The sequence below is a fragment of the Plectropomus leopardus genome, chromosome 3 (assembly GCF_008729295.1).
Source record: "Plectropomus leopardus isolate mb chromosome 3, YSFRI_Pleo_2.0, whole genome shotgun sequence".
Taxonomy (NCBI): Eukaryota; Metazoa; Chordata; class Actinopteri; order Perciformes; family Serranidae; genus Plectropomus; species Plectropomus leopardus.
In genome coordinates, this window is record NC_056465.1 from 1,174,981 (window position 1) to 1,201,679 (window position 26,699).

General features: G+C 41.3%; 1 protein-coding gene across 1 annotated transcript in view; it reads left to right on the top strand.

Annotated features, from left to right (window-relative positions):
• ptprfa (protein tyrosine phosphatase receptor type Fa) overlaps window positions 1-26,699 on the top strand; it is a 223,900-nt gene that overhangs the window by 175,632 nt on the left and 21,569 nt on the right. The window contains 8 exon segments of the mRNA XM_042512701.1: window positions 10,477-10,488; window positions 13,583-13,725; window positions 14,428-14,525; window positions 20,344-20,467; window positions 21,694-21,869; window positions 22,873-22,992; window positions 25,228-25,382; window positions 25,762-26,047. Of these exon segments, the coding sequence (XP_042368635.1) occupies window positions 10,477-10,488; window positions 13,583-13,725; window positions 14,428-14,525; window positions 20,344-20,467; window positions 21,694-21,869; window positions 22,873-22,992; window positions 25,228-25,382; window positions 25,762-26,047 (1,114 nt within the window).

Here is a 26,699-nt window from a genome sequence, read left to right on the forward strand (position 1 = left end):
TGGCTATGGTCCTCAGATGATGAGCAGGATCGATCGGTGTCTTACTGTAAGTTTCAAGACTCATCGAAAGATCAAAACGGATCAAAAATTACACCAAGATTATGCAGACTAGACTGACATGAAGTTGATAGGGTACCAAGGTTCTGTTTGATTGTTGACTGGAGGTTGTCAGGGGCAATAATCAAAACTTCTGTTTTATCTGCATTTAACTGCAGAAAATTATTTTCCATCCAGCTCCTAAAGGTAATTAAGCAGTTTTCCAATATGGACAGTTTATGGACAGTTTGTGGACCAAGTACAAGATAGTTTCTGTCACTGAAGGTAATTCTCATCACAGTGATGTTTATTCAAGTGTTTGTTTTTATGATAAGTTCGGTTTTAATGAGTTATTCAGTTTTACAAAAGGGGACCTTTCCACCATGATTAACAGCCATGACAGCCAATCCATGCGCTCGCATTCAATGGAGCTGGTTACCACTTGTTCGGATGGATGTTTTGGTGGGAACTTCAGCATAGTGCAGTTAAGTGAGGGTGTGTCATCCTTCTTTATATACAGTGTATGATGCCGCCAGATGGCACCTGTTGCGAATGCTTGGCATAAGTTGATGATGTTGTTGGATGCAACCTGTCACATCCACATGATACGTCACTGGACAGCATCAAGTTGAAACTCTGCCAGTAATGATGTTATGTAATGAGCATGGAGAACCCATAGGTAAGGCAGGAGGGGGGCAGATGGGTTAAACAAATCCTGTGTGTGTCCACTGTTCACTTTCCATCTGAATGTAATGTTCTTTTCTACACGTTATTATGTGCCTCCTTCCTCTAATCCAGCATCTGCATTTGTTGATGTTGGTTGTAATGTGCTTGTGTTGTCTAAACATCACCACATGCTGCATCATCCCACCATCTGCTTTTGTTGACATCACGGTAGCAGCATCCCAGAACATCAATAGCAGATGCAGAAGGATACCTAAAACATAAGACACAGAAGTCCACAAAGCAGCCATACGTGAATTTGGATGACTTAAAAAAAAAAACTAAAAACCTCCTCCTCACGTATATGTGATTTGCACTTTATATTCCAATGAGGAGACAGTTGAACTGATCATCAAAGATGAGGCGGTAAAGGACAATGGAAACACATTATCATATATCACAAAGTATAAGGCCTCTGAGTGAAGAAAAAATAATGAAATTAAAAAGTGTAGTGAGTGCTTTATTGTCAGTGCATGTTCTAACTCACACAGGCCCTGACCTCTTTTGGAATTATTGAGTAATACTTCTTAAATTACAAGCACCCACTGACACACTGAGAGAAGCATAAATGTAGACAGCCAATCATGACATGCCTACCTGAACATGTGGACCCCATAGTATGTGAGGAGGCAGATTCCCATCATCAGACATCTTTTTTGTCTTCAGAAACGGCAGGCATACTGAGCAGCTTCATCCGTGGATGACGTTGCCACTTAAAGATTCTGAGGGGTGCCTCAATACAGACAGAGTATAGAGTGGTCTTCAGCAGTCACCAGCCTGTGAGACCTGCGAGGCTTGCCTGGCGCTGCCCACGTTCGTGTGATTCTATCTCTTGGTAACATCTGGCTCCTTTTCAGGGTCTGTGCTTGCTGGACCAACACAGGATTGGTGAAAAGCATTGGCTATGTGTCACCTGTGTTGCACCTGACTCCCCTCTTGCTATCATACACTTAAATTTTGCCTCCACTGCGGTTGCTCATTATCTGGGTTGGCTGGGGCCGCCTTGTTATTGGAAGAAGAGGTCAGATCAGTCTTGCTGGGTCAATGTTATGCTGCAACAGGACGTTTATTCATCAGGCTCCACCTACTGTACCTAAAGAGTCCATTAGAGGTCAGAGCCTGTGTGAGATAGAACAAAGTTTAATATTAAAACCCTTGTTCTATTAGCAGAGGCTGAGCCCTCTACCAAGGGGCCCTTGGCAACTCACTGAAGAAGGTGTAGGATGTCTGACAGGGGGAATCTGCCTCTCTATTATGCACAGTGGGGTCCGTGCAGATTTGGGTTGGCACATCCTTATTGGCTAGCTACATTTGTGCTTTTCTCAGTCAGTAAATGTGTGCTCATCATTACAGGAGTATTACTTAACCTTATTGAATTGTGGTTACAATAATCGTAACTTTCGTTTATTCTGTTTGTCCTCTTATCATCTAGCTGAGTGATCATTTTTGCGTGAATGCAAACAACCAGCTACAGCCAGGAGGAGTCTCTACCATAGTGTCAATTACTGACAGAAAAAATATGTATGTAGTGGGACCTAACAACAAGGACCTCAGTTTTGCTTGTTTTCAGGTGAAGAAAAAAAATTGACATCCAGCTGTTGACATAGTATTAATATATTTTTTTAACATGTTTATTTATTCATCTTACAGGCACACTACAATGAAAATTAATAAACATTGATAACATTTTTTTTTTAATTTTTCATAGAACCCCCCACCCTCGCTCCTACACAGAGGTCTTACAGCTACTGTAGAGAAAGAAGACATAAACAATAATAAATAATACATTATCCACTCTTTCTTCCTTCTTAACACACTGGTTGAATCTGTAACAATGCAAAGGCACTTATAGATTGACAGTTATGTAAAACAACTTCCAGTTGCCAAGTAAAATGTGTTGTATGTATTGACAAGGTATGCATCATTGGAGGGGTATTCATTTATCCTGTAAGGTCTTTAATTTGGATATATAGTCAATCATAGGGCCCCAGGCAGTCTCAAATTTTCCAGATGACCCCCTTAGAGTGTACTTAATTTTCTCCAGATTTAAGAAAGCATGAGATCTTTGAGCCATTGAGATGCTTTGGGATCAAATGGCAACTTCCACTCCAATAGTATTTCCTATGTGCTAATAGAAATGCAAAGGCAATACTGTCTTTTGTTATTTTTCTAGTTATTTGAGGGCCTGGGAATAATCCAAAAATGGCTATATCTGCACACTTTGTCATACTATGTTTAATGACTCTGAGAGGTGTTTGGAAATAACTGACCAGTAGCTTTGAAGGTGGGAACAAATCCAAAACATATGCCACCAGGTTGGTCTTCCCAAATGCTTTTTATCTTGTCAAGAGGGTCTCTGTAGATTGGGAGATTAAAGTAAAAATCTTGGAATTACACCTCTCTGGTTTACAGGGATATCCAAGATTGAGTCAATTATAGAGAAAGGAGAGATGTAGGGGAAAGAGACATTATTTAGTTTAACAAAGTTGTGGACCTGAAAGTATCGGAATAAATGGGATTTCACAAGGTTAATTTTTTTTTACACAGTTCAGTAAAGCTAGCAAAGATATTGTTAATATAAAGATCCCTTTGTTATGCTCTGCGAAACCAGAGTGAGAGGAAGGACCCAGGAGCGAACACACAGACGTTAGGTGAACAGTTTTAATGATAATGATAATAATGAAGTGAATGGGTAATGGGAAGCTGGGGAGCGCGTGGTTCAGAGTGGCTGAGGTTTATCCGTGGTGAGGGAGAGCGTGTGGCTGGTGGTGGCTGAGTGCGCAGAGAGTCCGTGAGGAAGTAAGCTGGAGGTGACTGAGTCCGCAGGCAAGGAGTTGCACGGCGAAGCACTGTAGCACGGTGAGGAGTAACACTGGAGGAAGCACAGAGACAACATGTGTGAGCACAAATAATCCAAAAAGTCACTAGGAGCGAGAGCAGCAAAAAGGTACAAAGAGAGTTGGCCGATATACCACTGGTATGGTGAAAAACAATCTGGCGCCTGAGAGGAGTGCAGCAGGAGACTTTATACTGCAGGGAGAGGTGATTGGTAATCAGGCGCAGGTGTGGAAGTGTGTGGAGAGCTCCAGTGCCAGAAGGCCACGTCCAGCCCCTGTAACACAGGGAGAGAATAAGTACAAGCCACCCAACATACAAAACACCACCCCACCAGGCCCCACAATGTACCAGGCACCACACCCTTAACTTGACAAGGCCTGATCTCTGCCATAAGGGAGAAAGAGATGATTTTTATATATGGGTCTGCGGTAAGACAATCCCTGAAGTCCAAAGGCACATCTGAACTGGAGCCAGATTCTTAGTGTGGAGATAATAATTGGGTTGCGTGTGAGCTGAGTTGTTCGAGTGAGTGGGCAGTTTAGATGTAAAAAAAGCCAGGAGTGAGCTGGAGAGACAGGATTTTTTTTCTGGAGAGACAGTCCGCACCAGTTTAACGTTGGTTCCTGATTCCACAAAGTCATTTTGTGTATATTGGCCGCCCAGTAGTAGTGTCTTAGGTTAGTGAGCGACAACTTACCAACAGATCTGTGAATTTGTAGAAACTCTCTCTTAATCCTGGGGATCCTGCCTTTCCATATAAAAGAAGAAATTAACTTGTCTATTGTATGAAAAAAAGGAATGAGGTAAGAAGATTGGCAGACATTGGAATAGATACAAAAAGTGTGGGACCACATTCATTTTACTGTAGTTTATCCTCCCAGCTATAGTTATATGCAAATTATTCCATATTTCCAGGTCAGATTTGAGCTTATCAATTAAGGGTGGGAAGTTGTACTTATAAAGGTCCAATAGGTGATGACAGATGTTCACACCTTTCACACCCACTGTTCACACCCAAGTTCAGTTTATAACCTGAGAACAATCCTAATCTGTTTAGCAGCTCAATCGTTTCGATCGAATGGTAGGTATCGGGTCAGAGATAAACATCCATCCATCCATCCATCCATCCATTTTCTTCCACTTATCCGGAGTCAGGTCGCGGGGGCAGCAGCCTAAGCAGGGAAGCTCAGACTTCCCTCTCCCTGGCCACTTCGTCCAGCTCTTCCCGGGGAATCCCGAGGTGTTTCCAGGCCAGCTGAGACATAGTCTCTCCAGCGTGTCCTGGGTCTTCCCCGGGGTCTCCTACCGGTGAGACGTGCCCTGAACACCTCACCAGGGAGATGTCCAGGGGGCATCCTTATTACTATCTCTAAGGGAGAGCCCAGCCACCCTACGGAGGAAGTTCATTTCGGCCGCTTGTACCCGCGATCTTGTTCTTTCGGTCACTACCCAAAGCTCGTGACCATAGGTGAGGGTAGGAACGAAGATCGACCAGTAAATCGAGAGCTTTGCCTTTCGGTTGAGCTCCCTCCTCACCACGACAGATCGGTGCAGAGTCTGCATTGCTGCAGATGCTGCACCGATCTGCCTGTCGATCTCCCGCTCCATCCTTCCCTCACTCATGAACAAGACCCCGAGGTACTTAAACTCCTCCACTTGGGGGAAGGATCTCATTCACGATCTGGAGGGGGCACTCCACCCTTTTCTGGCTGAGAACCATGGCCTCGGATTTGGAGGATTCTCATCCCAGCCACTTCGGCTGCAAACCGATCCTGTGAGAGCTGGAGGTCACTGCCTGATGAAGCCAACAGAACCACATCATCTGCAAAAAGCAGGGACCCAATCCTGAGGTCACCAAACCGGACCCCCTCAATGTCCTGGCTGTGCCTAGAAATTCTGTCCATAAAAGTTATTAACAGAATCGGTGACAAAGGGCAGCCCTGGTGGAGTCCAACCCTCACCGGAAATGAGTTCGACTTACTGCCGGCAATGCGGACCAAGCTCTGGCACCGGTCATACAGGGAACGGACAGCCCGTATCAGGGGGTCCAAAACCCCATTTTCCTGGAGAACTCCCCACAGGACTCCCTAAGGGACACCGTTGAATGCCTTCTCCAAGTCCACAAAGCACATGTTGACTGGTTGGGCAAACTCCCAAGCACCCTCAAGGATCCTGCCAAGGGTCCAGAGCTGGTCCAAAGTTCCACGACCGGGGCGAAAACCGCATTGCTCCTCCTGAATCCGGGGTTCGCTCTTGTTTAATTAGCCATAATCAAACTCTAGTGTATGTGAAATGACACAGAGCCTGTTGAAGAAGAAATAGGTAACAAATATGCTACAGCAACAAAAGTAAAAACAAACCTGTAGGACCAAACACCCATATTCCCCCCCAGAAAAACTCCCAGAACAGAGAGCAAAAAAACACAACTGAACATTCCTTAGCTTGTTCTAAGAGCTAGAACTTGCAGCAGGACCCTACAGACTATGTCACTTCCGTATGACTTAATCCTATAGTCTAACGTTCTTATGCAGAGAGGGCTCCAGTAATATGACTCATTTGGGGCTGACCATTTACAAATGTCCCCTTGGCTGATATACCTTAAGTCCAGATGGAGCCGACGTCCATTTAACAGATTCAGCAACCACTAGCAGGTTGGAGTGATGCACTGGTTGTAGAAGTCTTGGGCTTTTTGTGGAGAATCGAAGTAGTAGTTCTTGTTCTGGAATGAGACCTGAAGGTGGGTGGGAGGCAACAGGTGGAACTTTATTCCCTTCAGGTAAAGGGAATGTTTAACGGTTTTGAACGCTGTTTTTTAGCCAAAGCAGCGCTGATGTCCGGGTACACTCTCAACTCGGAGCTGTGGTAATCCAGTTTGTGTTGTCTGGCCCATCTTACAGCTTTCTCTTTCTCCTGGAAACGGAGAAATTTGATGATGGAGTTTCTCGGTTTCCCCGTGCTGGCGTCTCCTGGCCTGGGGCCGAGGGAGCAGTGGGCTCGCTCTATCTCCAGGGGGTTGTTGAAAACACCGGGGCCTATTGCCGTCATCAGCAAGTAGGAGACAGATTTAATCGTGTCCTGATCCCCCTTGCTTCCCTTGGGTATGTTAATTATCCTTAGATTGAACCACCTGGACCGGTTTTTCAAGGTCGTCCACCCATTCCAGAATAACCGTGCTTTGAGATTTAAGTGACTTAACAGCAGCCTCCATTTCAGTGAGTTTTTCAAAATCACCCACTCTTTCACCCACTAGAACTTCAGTTTTAGTGAGACGTTTGTTAAATGATGTCACCTGTTGTCCCAGTGAGTCAACTGACTGCTTCAGGGATTGTGTTGCTTGTTGTAATAGGGTAGCAATGTTGGCTTTATAGCTATCACGCTGTTTTTAAGCAGAGCCTCCACGTTGTTCTTGGTGACTGGGTCAACCTTGCTCCTGCTGTCAGGATGTGTTCCTTTGCTTCCATCCGACTCCGAGGCGGTGGCACATGTCAAGTCAAGTCAAGTCAATTTTATTTATAGAGCCCATTATCACAAAACATGGTTTGCCTCAGAGGGCTTTACAGTGTACGACATCCCTCTGCCCTTAGACCCTCACATCACCCAAGGAAAAACTCCTGAAAAAGAACCCCCGTGGGGGGGGGGGGGGGAGAAACCTCAGGAAGAACGGTAGAGGATGATGAGGGATCCCTCTTCCAGGACAGACAGACGAGCAATAGATGTCGTAAATAACAAATGAAATACAATCATGGCAAAAAGGAAAGACAAAGAGAGAGGTGAGGAGAGGAGAGGGGGAGAGAGGCACGGCAATAATAGAAACAGATGCATGTCATATTACAATACCAATAGGTGTGAAATTATTAATTGCACTCTATGATGATGTTCAGGGTGATGATAATAGTCTCATGCATATGCTGATAGGGAGGTGTCCAAAGGCAAGATCACAACATCGGTGCAACCAGGACCAGACCATAATCAGGGCGAGCGAGGGGCACAGTATCAGTACAGCCACAGCACGAGCACAACCAAAGGCAGGATCACAGCATCAGCACAGCTATCGCCACGGTCAGGCACAGTCAAGGTTACGGCCAGGATTCAGGAAAACTAAGAAACAAGGGAGCAGGAATGCTCCCGAGAGGCAACAGGATTAGCGTAGTGCAGTTCAACAGACCCAGGCTCCGTAATCCCGAGCCCCAGGTAGTGAGAGTACCACAAGCATACTCACAGATGTAAGGCTAAGCTAAACTACTGAGGCTAAGCTAAGCTTGCAAATGGCAATGCAGTTAACAGACATGCAGGATTTTCCGATGGCGGCGTTGAGAGAAGGAAAAGGAGCTCAGCGTATCAGAGAAAGTCCCCCGGCAGGTTAAACCTATGTCAGCCTAACTATGGGCTGGTCCAGGCAACCTGAGCCAGCCCTAATTATAAGCTTTATCAAAGAGGAAGGTCTTAAGTCTACCCTTAAAAGTTGAAATGGTGTCTGCCTCCCTGACCGAAACTGGAAGATGGTTCCATAGGAGAGGAGCGTGGTAACTGAAGGCTCTGGTTCCTATCCTACTTTTGGAAACTTTGGGAACCACAAGTAACCCTGCATTTCCAGAGCGCAGTGATCTTGCGGGTTGGTAAGGAACTATGAGCTGCGACAGACAGGATGGAGCCTGACCATTTAGAGCTTTGTAAGTAAGGAGGAGGATTTTAAATTCAATCCTGGATTTCACAGGGAGCCAGTGCAAAGAAGCTAAAACAGGAGAAAATTGATCCCTTTTCTTGCTTCCCGTTAAAACACGAGCAGCAGCGTTCTGCACCAGTTGGAGAGACCTAAAAGATTTGTTGGGGCAACCAGATAATAGGGAGGTACAGGCACATGGATCTATGGTGGTGGCCACAGCAGCTGGTTTAGCCGAGGCATTAGCAGCACGAAGAGTTGTTGTCGTCAGCCGTCTTTGCTTCAAATTACTCATTACATAAGCTTCCCAAATGCATATGAAGGGTTGAAGAGAACTTTTAATTATTCAGAATTTCAGGAGCATTATCTGCGTCTCAGCTCTTTGGATGAAGTAGCCAATTGTTGGTATGAGGACGGGCCGAGAAACAGAAATCAATACAGTGATGGAATGTCATGCTCACTTAGATTTCTGACAGCCAGGCTCATCTCTTGAATGCTGTATATACATATTGATACATGTTTTTATTACTCTACTAATGGCTACAGTCTTCACTGTTTCTTCTAATGTTTTACAGCATTCGAGAGAGTGCTGTTCTTTCAGCTCAAACAGAGAGCTGAGGCTGTCACAGATGTTGGCAATGAGAGGTGATGGAGCAACTGAGAGTTCAGCTCAATGACTTTATTATCTGGCCATACACTTTAAAAACGGTGCTCCAGCTGAATTTAATGTAGCACCAATAAGCATTTTGCATTGAAATGCATTTAGTTAAGTTTTTCTGAATATGTGATGGAAAATGTTCAATCAACAAGAGGATGGCAACAGAAAAAAACATGTGCAGTGCACAAAGTGTAAAATGTAGGGTGGTCCCAGAAGGGGCCAGCAGTTTACACCCCTAACTCTATGTGCACACAACATTTTAGTGTCAATCAAGGTTATAAAGAGTGGAATTCTAATTATACAAAAATATATGCTCAAAGCTATCTTGGTTAACTGCCTCCAATCTAAGCTACATATCAATATTAGTTTTACAATTTCTAAACTGTAACTGCAAGTGTTTCATTCAGGATGTACATTGTACATTTTACCTGCCTTCCATGAACAATATTGCTCTTCAGACTGCCCACCTCTTTAAAGAAGATTATTTGAAGCCAAGTGACTTGTTGAATAACAAGGGTTTATTTATTTATGGTATAATCTAACCCCTCAAAGCGAAAAAACGCCTAAAAACTACAGTTTACTTTCAATCAGATTCAGCCACACTTGAGGCCATGACCCTAAAATTGGAACTATTCCCCTCAGTTCTTAGTTTACTTCTTTCACATTAATGGAAAATACACATACTTGACATTAAATACACCATGTTTGCAGCGCATTAGCAGGCTCTTAATGCTAGCACAAAGTCAGTTATATCATATGAATCGAGAGACTGTACTGAATCTGTTGATATAAAATATGTTAAGCTAGCTCACTGGGAATATGAGATTGTACGTATGATGCTGAGTAATTTATGAATGTAATAAACTTTCATACAAAATGCAAATATAATCCAAGCTAGACTCCTGTTGGCTGACTGCCTTGAATCTAAATAGCTGGTATTAGCTTAAACCATTCTTAAACTGTGTTGTGCCAACCTTTCTTTTGAAAGAAACTCATTAAAAGTTGTTTTCCCTCAGCTTGCTTCCTTTGTTTCTCTTTTCTTTCTTTCCTTTTTTGGTACCCTGACTTCGTTTTTCTGGGGGGAGACATGGTTCTGCAACCTGCAACATCACTCACTCTCACGCTTGACTGACTGCTGACAGATCGGCACAGTGCAGATTAAACCATTTTGCACATTTAGTAGGGGTGAGATGGGCCTCCGAGAGAGACTCCACATTTTTTTCCAGAAAGGAATTCTGAATGTTTATTTATTCAGACAATTTTCTCAGTCAGCTCCAACCCTCAACTGCAGATTCCCACACAAATATGCTTACTTTAGGCTCCAAAAAAACAACATGGTGACAGCAAAAATGTAGAAGTCGAGGCTCCACAGATTCCACAGAATCAATGTGTACAGTAGTTACATCCATTATTTTTACAGTCTAGGGCTGTAATGTGCTCCGTCAAGTGCACCTCCTGTTCATTGTAACACTGTGTGGCATTCCTGCTGCTGAAATATGAAAATTAATCCTTTTTCTCTCTGCTCCCTCATTCACTGTCTCCCTCTTCTCTGTGGACGCAGCAACCAAGAAAGGTTAGTGCCTCTCTGTTCTTTCACCACAACGCCCCCTCAGCCCCTCACCTGTTCGGCTGTGTTGTGACAGTGATGACATTAAGTGAGATATGCTTGTTTCCATTCCACTACCAGAATCACACCACAGTGCCAGCTTCTCTGAGCTGCCTTCAAGCTTTTTTTTCTGACAAATATTACCTTCACCTGACAGCACCTGTACATGTGTCTTGTGTGTCAGTGTATGTGAATATGTTTTAGCTTGTTTCTTTCTGTGTGTATTTTCTACCTGTTCAGCTCAGAGTGTGTGCTCACAGACTCAGGCTCATCCTTCCTTAGTGTTGTCTTCACCTGTCAACTCCTCACAAACCTGCAAAACAACCTTGACTTAAAAAAAAAGTCCCAATATCATCAAGAAGCACTCACGACTTTTTCACTGCCTGACCAGCATCCTGCATAATACATACTGTCTGTCTTCACCACTAATATATACAGAATCAGTCAACTGTAGTTTTGTTTTGTTTTGTTTTTGAAAAATTTGTCTGAACTGCATTATCTATTGATAAAAATCCACTTTTGTTGCCATTTATACAACAGTTAGTTCTGACCGAGCAATTTGATTGGTTGAGAGGCATTCCATCAGTGCTGATATAGGAGTACAACATCACTGGGAGTGTTAACTTTTAACTCTGCATGTATCACTCTGCCTCACAGCCGTTCAAAATCCGTTAATTAGTGTAAGTGGGAAATGTTTATAGTATGGTTTAAGCATAGGTTCAAACAGCTAGTTGGCGCAGTTTACGTAGCTGTCAGTTGGTCAGGTTGAGGGAGGAGAGAAGAAGAGAGTGGAAAGAGAGAGAGATGAGTGAGGGGCGAGAAAGAAAGACAGGAATTTTAAAGTGTGGTTTGAGCTGACTGGAGTTCCTAAAAAGTCATGAGGGAGCCCGGGAGACAGCTGGTTAGGCTGTTACAGATGTTACAAGGATGTGCAGATGTGACACACACACACACACACACACACACGCTGTCTGATACAGGACTCAAGGTGACGGAGATCACGGCAGTGAGTGGACACACACTGGAGCAAGGAACTGTCTGATCAAACTAACTCATCTAAATCACACAGGCTGCCAAAGTGTGTGTTAACAGAGTCTTATTTCACTGAAAACAGAGATAAATGTTCATGATTCTAAGCAGCTGGTTTGTGCATAACATGAAGACCAAGCTAACACAGATTAGCAAGCAGCGTGCAGGAAAATGTTTATGTGTTGCTAGGCAACAGCTGAAACGTCCAGTGGTTGCTGAACTATTTGTGTTGGCGGAGCCAAAAAAAAAAAACATTAAATAAACAAACAAATCATAATCTGTTGTTGCTTGTTAATATTAACATATAGAAGTTGTGGTCGTGTGTTGTGTTGTATATCATCACGAGCACAACGTAACTCCGTCTCCTGTGATATTGCTTAAATAAGGACCAGCTGTGGACCCTGTCATATAACTCTAGTAAAATTTTTACTCAACAGAAACCTTTTAAATGTCGGCCCTGGTAAGTGAATGGGGAAAATTTCAAATCAGTCTTGTAACTGTTATAGATTTTAGAATAAGAAATCTAATTATGCTTATGCAGTGGGAATAATAATGATAATAATAATAATAATAATATTGGGACCACTGAATGCCACAGATGAACTTGTTAATTTATGTGAAGTGGAGGGAAATCCATTGTCCAGAATTTACTTTCCAGATTAACTGTGAATTACGATGCTTGCTGAAATATTAGTAGTTGTTAGTAAGTAGTGTGGCTTTTGAGTTTAAACAGAATAGTTTACCTATCATCATTAAACATGTTGTAATTAGAGTTGTATTTTGTTAACAGTGGTACATTTACTCAAGCATAACTTTGAGGTACTTGTACTTTCTACTCTTATAATTAATATGTAATTACAACCAAAGCTTGTATAAAGGATAACAATTTCAAAATTAACATTATGTTGTTCACATTTCACTAAATGTTATGTGAACCCAAATTGTTTTGAGATCCACAGCAGTTTAATTAACTCAACATAACACTAGTGCTAACTGACGAGTTTAGTAATTCATATTAACACATTTTAACACCCACAAACATAATAAACCACAAACATAATACAAATCTGCAGCTTTTAATATAATATTCTGACAAATGTAATAAATATCCCACAAACGTAATAGCAGTTGCAGACTACAAACGTAATACAGAATTTGCTGCAAATGTCCAGAAAAGACATCTATATGATGTCCAGAAAAGATATGATGTAAATAGTCATAACTGGTCTCTGTGCCAAGTTTGCAAGTTCTTTCAGTAATAAAGTCTTCAGCTGTGAGAAAGACTATAGTGAGTGTAGCAGTATGCACTTCAAAACTCTGACAGTCCAGAACAGTGTGAGGCAGAATTTAATGTGTAAAATGCATGTTTGTAGCAGTGCTACATGCAGCATCACTCTGTCCTGCTGCAATTATACAGCTCAACCTGTTTGTTTTCACACAGTCATATAGGTAATGCCCAGCTCTGGACCCCCACTTTAAATCAGCTGTGAAAACACCCAAGTGGAACGAGACATCAACAGAAGAAGCAAATTACCACTGAATTCTCTCAGAATGGGAGGTGTCCCGACAAGGGGATGAAATTCTTTCTCCTTGATATGAAATCCAACAACAGCATTTCAGCATCAGTGACCCGAGGAGCACATAAAAATATGCATAAACACCAGTATCAATTCAGAAATTCACGTGGCTGGGACTTAGATGATTAACATCACACTGCTATAGATAATAGTGAATATGCTTTAGTTATATTTTTATTTTTTTTGTGTTTTATCAAAAGAGATCCATTCTGCAACTCCTTTTTTCTAACCTAAAACATTGACTTGGCTCCTGCAATTGAGTTAAAGCAATGTAGATAAATCACCTGCCTGACATCATGCTTTAGAGTGTCAGATATATATATATATATATATATATATATATATATATATATATATATATATATATATTTTTTAAGATGTTCCCTTGTTGGAAATAAAGTGGTAAAGTACTAATTTGTAGTTATTGAGACGTGTCATATTGTTTATCCCTCCAGGAAACGAACCTGTCCAGCCAAGGATGAGCACATGGTGGGGGTCAAGGACTCATTGCTGGCCCACTCCTCAGACCCTGTGGAAATGAGGAGACTCACCTATCAGTCACAAGGCATGGATACATGCAGCTCTTTTTTCTTTTCTAGTGCTCCCTCTGTCATTTTCTTGTCTGTCTCCTCCTAACCAAAACCTGTGCTGTTTGTCTTGCCAGGTCTTTCCCTCACAGGTTCCAATGCCCTCAGTTTTCCTGAATACTCCAAGTTAGTTTTCATTCCTCTTGTGTTTTACTAACATCTCCTCGCATCCCCAGCCCCTCACCTTTCTTTTTACACAGTATCATATGAACTGGAGCCCTCTTATTTAACCCCTTCACCCTCTCTCATGGTCTGTCCATGACAGCCATATACACCAAAAGGTTGTCACTGCAACTGAGATTTGAAATGAAATATAGTTAAGGGCAATGGGACATAATATCTATCTATCTCTCTCTTTATATATATATATATATATATATATATATATATATATATATATATGTATGTAATTATAATTATATTTTAATATGGATGTAATCAATCTAATCAAATCACTGTGTAAGATGCTCTGGGTACTCTCACAACCCAACCACTTCAGGCACCTTTCCACTCTTCTGTTGTTTTAAAGGACTTCTTGAACCAATCAGCATGGTGCTGTCATACACCATCCCTCTGCTCACCACATAGCACCCTCACTGTCACCACATATCACTGTGACCAGTTAGCATTAGGCCTTCAACATGCATCTGCACTCTGCTTACACTGTCCAGTTTGTGTGTGTGCTGTACTTACCACTCCTCTTCTCACTACAGGAATGAGGGATCATCCTCCCATTGTCATCAGTGACCTGGCAGACTACATCGAGAGACTAAAGGCCAATGACGGTCTGCGCTTCTCACAGGAGTATGAGGTAACTTTCATGTTCAGAGTCTCTGGTATTGTGGCAACAATGTATGTAAATGTATGTTAAAAAGAAAAAGAAAAAACGTGCAAGTAAAATAAAAAAAATTTAAAAAGACTTCTAAGACATAAAAAGTCAAACAAAATAATGAGCCCAAGAGCTGAAAGATAAGCAATTCAGAAGTCTAATGCCCTGAGGAATGAAACTATCCCTGAGCTTGGTGGTGTAGGACTGGAGTCTTTAGGCGGGTTTCCATTACAGATTTGCGCAAAACGTAAGCGATATTTTTGAAATGACGATAAAACACAATTGTGAGAAGACTGCAATTCCATTGAGTGATGTTCTGCAATTGCTCCTCTGGTGATAACATTCCAAGAAGCGTGGCAAAGGATGTTCAAAACATCAGCAGGCAAGCCCCTTATACGTGGGAGCGGCCACATATGAGGGATTTCTGGGAGTTGATAATCCAGGATTTCACAGAGGAATTGTGGATTAAAAACTTTTGGATGATTTGCTCAACTTTTGAAGAGTTATCTGATGCAATAACACCTCTTGTAGCCCCTGCTGCATCATGCCTAAGGGAGCCAGTTCCTACTGACAGGCACATAGCCATAGCATCATGTGATTTATAAAAGCCAAAAAAGTGCTTCCATTGCAGTTTTGCAAATTATGGCTTTTCAAATCACATAAAATACCACCTCATGCAAGAGTAAAAACATCTTCGTAATGTATAGGAGATAATCAAAATTGACGTGTTTCCATTAGGTGTTTTCTATATTCACACTTTCCACTTGCGCACTTTGAGGGTTAATGGAAACTTGCCTTTTGGTTCCGTGTGCTGAAAGGCAGTAGGCACAGCAGCGTGTGGCTGGGGTGATTGGGGTCTCTGATAATCCTGGTGGCCTTCTTCCTGCACCATGCATAGCATCGCTGCAGTTGTGATGTGCAGAGCAGTTTTACCCATCTCTGTAGAGGTTGAGGGCAGTGAGAGTATCCTGGAGTATTCTGAACTGGCTTTCTGAGGAGAAATGTGGGAAATGGCTAATTCCTGTGGTGTTTATATGTTTGAGAACTGACCATTACTAATTCTGCTTTGTTGTATTTAGTTGTCTAAAGAGAAATAACAATGTATTAATTAGGAAAAGTCAATGGTTTTGTTTTACAAACTTGTGCTTTGGGTTTCTCAAATTTATTACTATTTCTGTAAGGGTCAACACTTGACTGTATGAATAATGGATGTAACTACTGTGAAGTTGCCCATTGGTTTGTGGACTGCCGTTTAGAAACCCTGAGTTTGGCATTTTGGCCGTTGCCATCCTTGAGTTTGTGACCATATTATATCTATATTACCATATAGGGTATCTGACCTGACTGTAGTGATGCCACACAGACGGCCTGTCACTCATGCAGTCCCACCCTTAAATGTGTGTAACTTTGGCCTTAATAAGATGTAAACTGGTGAGTTATATAAAATATCACTCCCATACAGACTAAGGCTTTTTTTGCACTAGGCTGTAAACATGTTTATTTCTTCTGTGGACATTTTGACTTTGTTTTGGAGCCAGCCTCAAGTGGCCATGAGATGTACTGCAGTTTTTGCCACTTCCACATTGACCTTATTTTTCAGCCTTAAAGGTTGCTGCTTGGTGTTACCTGGTAATATCTTGAAAGTGTTAAAGAAGACGAACTGGACAAGTTGAGTAAACAACATTTTCAGTTATTTTGTCAAGACTTGTTTGACTTTATTTCTTCACATGCACATTTTCCAAGATTTAGCTACTACAAAGTTTGTAGTAATGAAGTGTGCAATTAGATAAATGTCTATAAGGTCAAGTCGTGACTACAAATGATGAGCCAACTAAAAGTCCAACTGATGTTAACCCATAAAAAAAGCTTTGTTTTTTTCTAATTTGGAGAAAGTTCAAGGATGGAGACTGCAATGTGACTTTTTACGTGTGTCTAAGATAAGTCATGTAGTCATCTCTCTAATTAAATTTAAAACAATGGAAACCATAATAAAGATATGTCTTCACTTTATCCAGGCACTCCAACATGCTCTTTTTAAATAAAGCAACAGTATGAAGAAACAGCTTGGCTTTAATTTAAATAAACAAAAGTGTAAATTCAAAATTTCACAAATTCAAAAGCAAAATTTGTACAAAATTTTTCAATGTTTTTTTACCTTAAAATTTTGTTTTTTCACTGGAGTCATTGTTGCAGCGTCTATGTAACAATCATTTTTACATCAGTTTAATATTTTGCAATAGTTTTAATTAGAGGGTTCCCACTTTGTTTGGCTGTGTGAGCTCGAAGGCAACAAATTAAACACCCACTGAAATTCTGTGTTACATTCTTAGTGTGGAGTTTGAAAAACATTGGCATTTACCACGCAGGGAGGGAATAATGAAAGACTCTTTAAAGTTGAATTATGGGAAATGTAAGATTCAGCAGTGTCATAGCTTGATCCATCACAACAACAAAATGTTAACCTCTGCTGCTTTGATTTTGACATTTGTTAAAATATCTCTTATGGATAGTACCTCACAATGTAAAACTAGATGTCATCTTAGATTTTGGTTATTGTTATATTGTAAGTGTTGTCTTTTCATAGTGTTAAAGGCTGCATTACAGTGAAGTGATGATATTTTCTAGACTGTTCTAGCTGTGCTAGCTGTATTATTTGCCTCTACCCACTTAGTCATTGTATCTTCACTACTGGTGATTATTTATCAAAACTCTCATTGTGTGAATATCTTGTAACCAACCCAACAATATCATTGCAATATCGATAGTGAGGTATTTGTTCAAAAATATTGTTATATTTGATCTTCTCCATATTGCCCAGCCTATAGAGTGCCGAAGAGAAGATGTTTTTTTTCTAAACATAAATCAATCAATCAATTTGACATATGAAATCATGTAAAATACAGTTCCAGTGAAATGTAATCCTGTCACTTTTCTCAATCAGTGAACTAAAAATACTGTGATAATGAATGTATGATTTGGCAGAAGCTATTTTTGAGCCTCTCAGTGCTCAATCAGTATCAGTACAAAAAAAGATGCTGTTAAGCATGTATGAATCTCTGCCTCCTTTCCAAGACAAATACTCCTATGGCTTTTACTTACTGTAAAAGCCAGAGAGACGGATTATAGCTTGTTGTCCTATAAAGGAAGGTCGTTTGCATTTAAAGTGGTAAATTTCCAAGCAGATAAACCAAGTTAGATGGGTGCACTGGTAATGCACCCCAGAAGGAACAGAGCATATAAATTATGAAACAGGAACTAATTCAACTTTTTACGCAACATGGTGAAATGGAAGGACAGGTTGTTGTGCTTCTTAAACAAGAAAAGAACCAGTTCAGTTTAGAATATTTCTTTGAGGCTTGTGTAAAAAAAGGCTAAATATAAATATTCAGAAGAAACAATCAAATCTTTTGGATGATACTAAGGCAAATTTCAAATGATTTTACTAATTTGTATTTACTAATCTAATAATAAAAATAAATGTATTTTTACACTTCATTATTTCAGTCCAGCACTGCAAACCAGACAGGAACAGAATGAATGGGTTTGGTTGGCTTCTACTGCTCTACATGAGAATACTTTGGATAACAGCTGTAATAAAAAAAAATATTTGGGAATTTTCCAAGAGTATGCTCTCTAAATTAGTGATCTTGTTAAGTTGTTAAATACCACCCCTTTTGCAGTGATTTTGGCATAGGATCCCGACACCAAAAGCCACCTTTTGCGGCTGTATGGTATACTGCCGGACAGCCAGTGGGCACCCAGCACGGCTGCATGATATGTGGACGCACTCAGCTCAGAACCTGTCTCGTCTGTATGATACACCACTGGACAACTTCAGGTTGAAATGCTGCTGGTTGAAATCTGTGTTCACTTCCCATCTTAATATGATGTTTATTTTCTACGCCCAACCATGTGCTTCTGTTGACGTTCCAGCAGTTGTTGCTTAAATATAGCAACATGCTTTTGTAGTGTAACCTCACCATGTGCTTTTGTTGACATCCCAACATCGGTAGCAGCATCCCGGAACATCAACAGCAGACTCAGGATACCTAGAGCGTAATATGTATATGTGAAAGTCCACTGCAAAGCTGCAACAGGTGGCAACTTGGGATGAGAACTTTTTAAAAATACATTTTAATTAACTCTCCCAGCTGATGATTGCTTTGATTTCCTGACTTCTGGATTCCTCCTCCATAATGTGATCATTCTGACCTTGTACATTTTTTGTGTTAGCTCTAAACTAACCTCTATAAAATATTCTTATTGTGCAAGCTATTAAAGTTGCCGTTTTATTTATTCAAATTTCTTTTTCAAGCTTCTAATTTTTAAATAAGTATAATCACTATCGTCCTCTCTGTATCTCTGTCTCTCTCTTTCTGTCTGTCTCTCTGTCTCCCTCTCTCTCTCTCACACACACACACACACACACACAGACACACACATGCACACTGTATGTCTTCCAGTGTCTTGTTGCATTGGAGCTACCAGCCATTAGTCTATAGTAAGAGCAGCGGGGCTTGAAATGAAAAGCTGATAATGGCTGTGTTTAAAACGAGCTCTGCCAGAGGATCTCGCAGCATGTTACATCTGATAAATGTGCCAGTCTGTTTGGGGAAACCACTTCATGCACTGCATATGGCCTCTACCACAGTAATTCTGTCCTCATTATACTAATTTCTAAAGTATTTGATTAGCAACTCTCTGTTTTTAATGTTGTTTGATGTAAACAACACTCACCAACTTTAATGTGATCCTCATCTGACAGTGTGAAGCGAGACAGAGTTAAGTGAGTGTCTAAAGTAGCCCATTTAGGTCCAATAACGACTCCTGTAATGTTAATTATTAAAGTTCATTATTATCCTTAACTGAATATGGCAGGGATTGCTTAGTGCAAACCTGGCTTAGCCTTACACAAATCCACAGGTTCATTCTTCTCTCTGTGTTACCTGTTTTGTTTTTTGGTGTTGGCACTGCAGCTCTGTGAGTGTGATTACACTGATATACTCTGTAGCTGATTTATGCATCGGTGGAGCACATTAGTAGAAATGTGTATGGTGGAAGCCTTACCATAAAGGCTGTTAAATAAGATTTTGGACATTAGAATGGACTTTCTCCAATGTAATTGTTATCAGTTGGTGAGTGGGGGGGCTGAGCAACCGTCCAGCTGGTCAGGAGGGGAAGCAGCAGGATATCAGTTTCCTCTCTGCAGCTTCATTTTTGGCTGTGCATGTTTGTATGTACACAGGTGTTTGTTTTCAGAATCAGAAATACTTAATTGATCCCCCAGGGGAAATTGTGGGTCGTTGCAGTTGCTCTGATGCCAGCATTGAAAATTTTCAATGCTGGCACTGTGCATCACCCGCAGTGATGCAGGTGATGCACTGGACTGTCAAGTTGAGGAAAGCTTTCAACATACTGATCCATCTATGTCCCAACCCTTACCTGTGGCCATGAGCTTTGGGTTAATGACCGAAGAAATGAGATCGCAGAATCAAGCAGTCAAAATTAGTTTTCTCCGGAGAGTGGCGGGGCTTAGCCTGGGCCGCCCCAATGACCCTGACCCGGATAAGTGGATGAAATGGATGGATCGATGGTAACCCTTTCTCAGCTGAGTTATCACTGTTTTATTTCCTATTACTTTTGGCTGCATTGAAATAAAACCTACTGCAAGTCCTTATCTATTCATTCACATGATGCTAGCAGAGTATCATCACTCCTTTCAATGTGTGCTACCTATATCAATGACCATTGTCCCATCTTTTTGCATTGCTTTCCCTCAATCACTGGATCTGTGTGTCAGTCTATTGATCCAGGACAGCAGTTCACCTGGGAGCACTCCAACCTGGAGGTCAACAAGTCAAAGAACCGCTATGCAAATGTTATTGCCTACGACCACTCCAGGGTCATCCTAACACCTGTGGATGGTGAGAGACACTTAACTCTTTTTCCACTGAAATTAACGCATTCATGCAGATTTTTCAAACACAGGTAAAACTGCAAAAAAATAGGCAATAGAGTGCTAACCCATTGTCAATAGAGCTGAGCTGTGTACACAACTCTGCAGCAGACGGGAAGGCCGTTGTGTGTGTGTGTGTGTGTGTGTGTGTGTGTGTGTGTGTGCGCGTGTTTTGGTGTGTCCATTCGATGCCATGGACAAACCAGAGAAAACAAGTAAACAGTAGAAAGCAGCATGGACAGAGGTCTGTGAAAACTTTTCAGTGGTCACTTCTCTTTATATATCTCTGACAGATTCAGTCTCTTTTTCAAACTTGGTGCAGACTAATTTGGACTGATGTTTCAGCGCTGCATAGGTGGAGACAGATGATAATTTGTGCTAGCGTGTCAATGCATCTCATTAGTTAAGGGGCTAAGATTGTTCCCATCAATGATGTGACTACTGCAGAGTCCTTTTTTTATGCAGTGGAAAAAAGACTTTAGGCTACATTAAAAATGGGTTTTTATTTTGAGAAGTCTCTAAAGAGGCAACTTTACACATAGTATTTCTTAAACAGTGGCCGGGCCTTTGACCGATCTCAATTGCAGAGAGAAAAGCTCAATCTCACTCCAATCTCATGCAATAGCGCTGCTCTGTCACTGCTTTTGAGTGTGATGCCAAAAGCCACATTCCATGTCCAACCAGAACACCGCTGAATGGCATCAGATGAGAATGCGCGTGCATAGAACATGTGGCATTGTTATAATACGCTGGCAGACGGATGGATGGCACCAGAGTTCGCTTCCCGTGTGGGTGTATGTGTGTTTTTGTTCCACACCTTACCATGTCCCTCTTTCGCCTAACCCAACTGTCTGTAACCTTGCTGCCTAATCCCAATCATCATGACAGTCCACGCTGTTGTGTAAACATGATCATGATGCTTCATCCCACCATGTGCATCTGTTGACATCACCATAAAGGCATCCCGGAGCGTAAACAGCTGACGCAGAGGGATACCTAAAGCTTCATATGTAGCAACGGAAGGTTGGAGTTGGGATGAGAACCTGTTGAAGAGAACCAGACCTTTATTTTATTTTTAATCATTACTGTCTTATAAAAGCATTTCATCATATTTTAGTGAGAAGCCCACTGTTTTCAGATTGACTCCCATTTTAATTTGCCTGATAATCATTATTAATTTGTTTCTTGCTGCAGGAGTTCCAGGTAGCGACTACATCAATGCCAATTACATTGATGGCTACAGGAAGCAGAATGCCTACATTGCTACACAGGGGCCGCTGGCGGAGACACTGAGTGACTTCTGGAGGATGGTGTGGGAGCAAAGGACCAGCACCATCATCATGATGACACGCCTAGAGGAGAAGTCTCGGGTGAGCTGATTGTTTGAGAAAAAAATGAATTATACTCTGATGACAACAGCCTTGGTTTATAGTGAGTTTATCAAAGTAAAAGGACAAAGTACTGGGGCATCAGTGGCTGAGTGGACAAAGTAGGCACCCCATGAATAAAAAAAAGGCAGTGTCCTTGCCACAGTGGCCTCAGGTTCAACTCCCACTTGAGGCCCTTTGCTGCATGTTATCCCCACTCTCTCTCCCCCCTTTCACACTGTTGATCTGTCCTGTTTAATAAAAGGCTAAAATGCCAGAAAAAAATAACCTCAATTAAAAGGACAAAATACTAATACCAATTTTGTTGTCATTAAGGCAAAGTTGTATCCCTTCAATATGTCTTATTGATTTTTTGGGTATTGTTTGTCTGCTCTGTCCACAATCAGTCAATCTGGAATGTTATTTTGGAGACATGTCTCTGTGAAGATGTGGGCACAATAGACTCCGAAGTCCGATTACTGGATTAGGCTGAGTCTCGTTTCATTCATTCCACTTGATAGGTGGATATCTTCCCCAGAGACGGCCACACCGTTGTTCCTGGTCTGAGCAAGTGGTCTGAAGATGTCAGTGATCGTCTCAAGAGCCGCTGTATTTATTTCAGTCCTCATGCTTCCTTTTCCAATGGTGATGAGTGTATCTCATAGGCCATACATGTCCCAGTAAAAAACGCAAAAAGACAAGAAATGTAGCACAATTCATGGGAGTTACAGGTATGCACCTCCTTCACCTTTAGTGTCTTCAGAGGAAGCTTTGTGTCTGATAGCTGTCTTTAAGTGATGTCACTTGAGTCAGTGTCAGTTGGGGTTGAAGACAAGTCTGAAAATAAAATGAAAAACAGAGGTGTGGAGTTAGAAAGAAGTGTTGGGCAGATCTCTGCCTGCTTCTCATCTCTGGTTCACAGCAGCAACCAAAGATAAAAACCCTGCTCACCACTCACTTCTGTTCTCCTCCTTCTGTCTTTACCTTGTTGTGCGTCTGTGTTCAGGTGAAGTGTGACCAGTATTGGCCCAGTCGAGGCACAGAGACATATGGGATGATCCAGGTGACCATGCTGGACACTGTGGAGCTGGCCACATACAGCGTACGCACCTTCGCCCTCTATAAGGTGAGAGCTTCAGATGGATACTGTGTGTATGCAGTATGACTGTGAGTGACAGCAAAGAAGTGGAAATTCATTGACACCAAAAGGCTTTGGTGGTTTGTTCTGAAAGAGCTCTAAAGCTCCTTTCAGGCATGTACTGTGTTATAATATGTAACTGTGTCAGGTAATTTAACATGTGTCATGTTTAAAGGAGCTATTTGTAATTACCAGCCATCCAGTCCAACTGAAGAGGGGACAGTATTTCACCCTTTTTGTAGTCACCAGCCTGCAGCAATGACACTGTTAGATAGTGTACAAATAGACACGCGTAAAAAAAAAAATGTGTATTGCCCTCATATAGTAAGCAAAGTTTCCAAACTTTTAATCTTGCCTCATCTCATAACAGTAATGCTAAGTGGTTACAATGAGGTAATTTGGTCAAAACTCTTTCAGTCGGTCTGCTACTGTGGCCATACAACCATGATTTACAGTCATCAATCATAATGAAAGGCAACTCATAACTGTCAGCTGTCTCCAGTCTCCAGTGTGTCTCCAACCACACCAATATTTACTCTAGTTTTCCTTCGTCTTACATTGCTTCTTTTCTTTGCCGCGTAACATAACTTCTCTCTGGGAGCTACTTGTGATGGAGATAACGGTCGTCTTCCTGGAGCTTCTGACATTGCTGTGTTTCTTACACACCAACTAACTAATTCACGGAGACTTTAGCTTCCACGCTGTAACGATTGAGTCTATGCTCCGGCTGGCTCAACTTCTTGATCCTCTCCTGCAGCACACTAGAGGCTACAGTGACTCACTGTCGCCTCTCAGGCCAGGATGTATTATTACAGAAGGGACGGCTTGTCCCTGGCTGCTTTGCAGTGGATATCTCTGCAATACAATACATAGGCTCTTAGACATAACAGCAAAGGTGGTCCTTTTCCTCACTAGTTCATTTTTTGAATGTTTTGAATTATGTCCAGATCTTACATAATGTACCTTTAAAAAAGCACCAGATTACTTTTACCAACACAGAAGCCAATCTTAGGACACCAGGCATTCTATAAGACTTTTAACACAAGTTTGAAACAGCCAACACTCTCCCTATACTTTTTTTTCATGCAATTCTGTGGATGAATAAATGATTATCCAGTGGTGCTTAGTAACAGGCAGCAATTAAATGAGTCCCAAATTAATGTTCTGTCAATCACTGCTTTTGCACTGTGGGATATTATGGAACAGGCAGTAGAATCTAATATCTATTAATGTAAATGTATCTGTGGGTTCACCTGCTAAAATGGCAAAATAAGTTTATCAGTGATGCAAACTATGAGGGAGGAAAAACGTCCTCTTACTACCATAACATTTTTAAGTCTCTCTGTCTCTTTTTTCTTGTTTCTTTAAATAATCATGTCTTAATAAAATTTAAGGAACACTAACGCAAAAGACACCATGTCTGACTGACAAAATGTCACTTTAACAGATAGATGAAACAGTTATGTTATGTATCTAATGTCTGAAAAAGGCTTAAGAGTCTGAGAAGACATGAGGAAGATTGTGTCTTGCATGCTTGAATGAGGAAAACGTGAAAACGGTGGCTTCCTCAGAGTTATGAATAAAACTGACAACAGTAGATTTGATGAGAACTGGTGTGGCTTTGATAGTGCTGTACCAGTGCACAATGCTATTATTCATCCAGGACTATTTGAAAAGTGATTTCATTCATGCTTGGAGTGCAGCTCAGAATGCATTTGTGATGTATGGTGACTTTACATCATTTGAGAGTCTCACATGAATCGCTTGAAGATTTGTCAATTAGTTATTGCAATACATTTATGTTAATGACTGTTGTGGTTGATGGTTACAAGATCAAATCATAGGATTTTCAGTGTGTCAGATCACATTTTCATACCTCCACACCAGCGATGCTTTTATGTTTGCTTTTGAGGCATTAAGTTTTCGGGTTGTCCGTCCATCCATATGTTTGTACGCCTATCCCATTCTCATGAACGCAATATCACAAGAATTTTTTGAGGGAATTTCTTTAAAATCATTTGGTCAGATATTGAATTGGTGACTCTGATCTTGAAACTGTGCTGATTGTAGAGATCTTCTGTGCTGCCAGGGGAAGATGTGTGTGAAGCGTCCATGTTTTCACAGACATGGATATGCAGAGGCATACAACCCTGAGGTGGTAATTCTAGTTTATAAGTGACAAAACGTGTGATGTTGTGCATATGTGTTGATATGTTCTGACAGAATGGCTCAAGTGAGAAGAGAGAGGTTCGACAATTCCAGTTTATGGCCTGGCCTGACCATGGAGTGCCTGAGTATCCCACCCCAACACTCGCCTTCTTGTGCAGAGTCAAGGCCTGTAATCCTCCAGAGGCTGGACCCATGGTGGTCCACTGTAGGTAAGTTATCTTTAACATCAACACACACACACACACACACACACAAACAAAGAAACTGTCCCCACAGCACCTAGAGGCTCATATTTTTGTAGACTGACCCACACGTGCACATACAGTTATGCCTACAAGTGGACTCTTACTGAGATGTAAATGACCTCTCTCTGTTGTGCCCCATCAGCGTGCACATCGTATTGCCAAAATGCTTTTGATATTATATAAGTGTTTGTTGTAATGTTAATGTTGGCTATATGTATTTTATTTGAATATGGACAAGGAAAAGTAGTTGTTACCCCCCAAAAAAACAGATATAATGACTATAACTGCTAAACAATATAAGCTTCCATAGTTTGAACCCTGTTTTGTCTTTTTGCTGTGTCAGTGCTGGTGTGGGCCGTACAGGCTGCTTCATCGTGATCGATGCCATGCTGGAGAGGATGAAACATGAGAAGTCTGTGGACATTTATGGTCATGTGACATGTATGCGAGCTCAGAGGAACTACATGGTGCAGACAGAGGATCAGTATATATTCATCCATGAAGCCCTGCTGGAAGCTGCAACATGTGGAAACACAGAAGTCCCTGCCAGGAACCTGTACACCCACATCCAGAAGCTCACCCAGATCCCTGCTGGAGAGACGGCCACCACCATGGAACTGGAGTTTAAGGTGGGAACCTTTGGGTTTTGAGTCCTGTTGAAGAAATTCTTGTACTCTTGATGAACCGATGAACGGTGATTTTTGATAAATAATATAAACTTGGTGTATAGTTGAATGAATTTAACGAGAAAAGTACTTTACCTTGTCTGTCTCATTCTTGTGTGGGTTATACTTATATAACAAAAAGAACGCGGTAACCCTCAGTTGTCCTTACTTAAATATATATTTATTACATAAGTCTGATCACAGAAGCCTAAGGCACAACACTTGCATGGACAGAGACATACCAAAAGCTTAAGGAACAGAAGAGTCATTCAACTTTAACCAGTACATTTCACACGTCATTCAGCTGTGCCTAACAATCCACAATGTCTCATTCTGGCAATATCTTAGCACACAGACTTACTGGAGACAGTGGAAGACTCTGAGGTCCCAATGACATTATTGAATCATATCACACAATAAGATTGCTCATCATTACATTCACATTATTAGAAAATTATTTTCTCCAACAAGTCTATTTACAGGGCACTCCAATCACAGAACTGGCTCTGCTGTTTGTCTTGAGTGATGGACTTTTTGAAGTAATGAGGCCTTATGAAATCATGTGAAAATGTTGGAAAAATGGTATCATAAAAACAGAAGTACAATCAGAAACAAC